This window comes from Penaeus vannamei, chromosome 26 (genome assembly GCF_042767895.1).
Source record: "Penaeus vannamei isolate JL-2024 chromosome 26, ASM4276789v1, whole genome shotgun sequence".
NCBI classification, from domain to species: Eukaryota; Metazoa; Arthropoda; class Malacostraca; order Decapoda; family Penaeidae; genus Penaeus; species Penaeus vannamei.
In genome coordinates, this window is record NC_091574.1 from 889619 (window position 1) to 892804 (window position 3186).

Sequence of the window (3186 nt, forward strand, 5' to 3'; positions counted from 1 at the left end):
CCCCCCCCCCCCCATTTCCCCCACCCCATTCTCCCGTCGCTCTCGAAGCCGGCTGACCGCGTCGAAGTTGTCAGCGGCGCCTTTGTCCTGACGTGACTGACGAGGAAGCCAGACGCACGGCTCCCTTTGAGACGTCTACCCCCCCCCCCTCCCACCCGCCCCCCCATACACACACGCCGAAGGGAGAGAGAGGGGAGGGGAGGGGTGGGGTGGGGGAGGGGGAGCAAGAAAGTGCTTTGTGTAGGCTCTCGCTGATCAGGTTTATCCATTCTTCTCTCTCTCTCTCTCCTTCCTCTTTTTTTTGTTGTTGTTGTTGAGTGGGGGAAGTGGAGGAGGAATACTCTTGTTGTTGTTGTTGTTGTTGTTCTTCTTCTTCTTCTCCTCCTCCTCTTTTTTTTCTTTTTCTTCTTCTTCTTCTTCTTCTTCCTCTTCTTCTTCTTCTTCTTCTTTCCTCTTCTTCTTCTTCTTCTTCTTCTTCTTCTTTATTCTTCTTCTTCTTCTTCCTCTTCTTTTAAAGTACTTGATAACCAATACAACGTAAGGACCTAAAGATTTTCTTGTTAATATACCGTAGATAAATAAAAAATAAGTAGATATATACTAATGCTTGTATTATCATTAAATGGGTAATTTAATAAATACATTTATGAAATAGTAGATAACAAGCTATTTTGGACTTTATGAAGAGCTGATAATCGCTAAAATTAATACGGTATTTTTTTCCAATATTAAATTGTGGATTGGATGGAAAGCGTCATTTTTTCTCTCATCTTATGGCTTCCACATCCAATCATAACTAGCCTACCAATTAACAAACCAATCATGAGATAGAATATGGCTTCATTTTAATATATATGTTTTCTCTTTCTTTTTTTCTTTTTTTAAATATATGTTTTTTCTTTTTTTCTTTTTCTTTTTTTTTATATTTTTTCTTTTTTTTCTTTTTTTTTTGTTTTTTTGTTTTTTTTTGTTTTTCCTTTTTTTTCTTTTTCTCTTTTCTCCTGACACTGGTCAAATACTTCGAAGATTAATTTTGATACTGAGTATTAACCACGTAAAAAAAAAAAAAAAAAAAAAAAAAAAAAAAAAAAAAAAAAAAAAAAATATATATATATATATATATATATATATATATATATATATATATATATATATATATATATATATATACATTTTTTTTTTACAGTTATTGGTCACGATTTTTTTTCTCTTTTATGTCGTTTTAATATGTCGATGTATGTGAAATATATTCATAAACGCAAGTGTATCTATCTGCTCTTGTCTGTTTGACTGTTCTGTGTATGTTTGTATGTGTATGTGTATGTATGTGTGTGTGTTGTGTTGTGCGTGTGCGTTATCACTTTGTGTGTGTGTGTTGTCTCTCGCTCTCTCTATCTATCTATCTATCTATCTATCTGTCTATCTCTCTCTCTCTCTCTCTCTCTCTCTCTATCTATCTATCTATCTCTCTCTCTCTCTCTCTCTCTCACTCACTCACTGTGTGTGTGTTGTGCTCTCTCTCTCTCTCTCTCTCTCTCTCTCTCTCTCTCTCTCTCCTCTTCTCTCTCTCTCTCTCTCTCTCTCTCTCTCTCTCTCTCTCTCTCTCTCCTCTCTCTCTCTCTCTCTCTCTCTCCTCTCTCTCTCTCTTTCCCTCTCTCACACACACACACACACACACACACACACACACGCACACACACACACACACACACACACACACACACACTGTGTGTGTGTGTGTGCTCTCTCTTTCTCTCTCTCTCTTGTTCTTTCTCACTGTGTGTGTGTGTGTCTCCTGCATCTGTCTCTGTGTTTCTCTGGGAAAGAGAAAGAGAGAGGGGAAGGGATAACTAAGAGTAATATGCCCCCCCCCTCCCCTAAAATAACAACAACAACAAAAAAAGATAAATAAAAACACGATCATATATCTTCTTGTGCCAGCATTACATTAGTCTTTATTGAAGAGCTTTTCCTAGATATTCCAATATTTTTTTTCTGCTTCGGTTTTTATTATATCTAGTCTCTCGAGAGCTACTTAAATAAAAAAGATGGAACTGAATAAGTGACATGTATATCATGAATATTCTATGTGTTGAATAACTCAAAGATATTCAGAGAAAAATGGTCATTCCTTATCGAAATAGCAGCCTGCAGTAGTGTGTGTGTGTGTGTGTGTGTGTGTGTGTGTGTGTGTGTGTGTGTGTGTGTGTGTGTGTGTGTGTATGTGTGTGTGTGTGTGTGTGTGTGTGTGTGTGTGTGTGTGTGTGTGTGTGTGTGTGTGTGTGTGTGTGTGTGTGTGTGTGTGTGTGTGTGTTGTGTGTGTGTGCGTGTGCGTGTGCGGGTGTGTGTGTGTGTGTGTGAATGTGTGCGTGTGTGTGTTGTGTGTGTGTGCGTGTGCGTGTGCGTGTGTGTGTGTGTGTGTGTGTGTATGTGTGTGTGTGTGTGTGTGTTGTGTGCGTGTGCGTGTGCGTGTGCGTGTGCGTGTGCGTGTGCGTGTGCGTGTGTGTGTGTGTGTGTCATGATCATGATCATGATTATGATTATGATTATGATTATGATTATGATTATGATTATGATTATGATTATGATAATGGTAATAATAATAATAATAATAATAATAATAATAATAATGATAAAAATAAAAATAAAAAATAATACAAATAATAATAACAATAATAATAACAACAACAAAACAACAACAACAATAATAATAAACAAAAAATAAAAATAAAAAATAAAAGACAAACCCACCTTGATCCAGCATCAGGCCATCCCTGTACCACATGACACTGGCCGCAGGTCGAGCATCTGTCACGAGGCACTCCAAGGTGACAGTGGTGCCAGCTTTCACCTCCACGCTGGCACCGTCCTCCTTGCCCACAACGCTGATGCTCGTGGGTGACACTGTGGGCGTGAAAGGTCAAGTTGGGTCAATCGAGGTCAAAGGAATCTCGCGTATCAAAGTATCAAAGGAAATTATATGAGTTGAAGAAATGGTTTTGATAAGCATGAACACGTGAGAATAAGTCAATTGAAGACAATGTAAGTCAAGAGTCACTGTATGTATATGTTTTAAACAAATTTTCACTTCAGTCAATTTCAGAAATTTAGCCTCGATACCAATAGCCATAGGTCTATATTGGCTAGTATAAGTTGGCATAAGTCAGCATAAATCAATGTTTTTCT

At 37.9% G+C, this 3186-nt stretch overlaps 1 protein-coding gene across 1 annotated transcript in view; it reads right to left on the reverse strand.

Annotated features, from left to right (window-relative positions):
• LOC113805085 (nephrin) overlaps window positions 1-2910 on the reverse strand; it is a 110537-nt gene extending 107627 nt beyond the window's left edge. The window contains exon 1 of the mRNA XM_070139586.1: window positions 2752-2910. Coding sequence (XP_069995687.1) covers window positions 2752-2785 — 34 coding nt within the window. The 5' untranslated portion in view covers window positions 2786-2910. The remainder of the gene's footprint in view (window positions 1-2751) is intronic.
• Window positions 2911-3186: the final 276 nt, after the last annotated feature.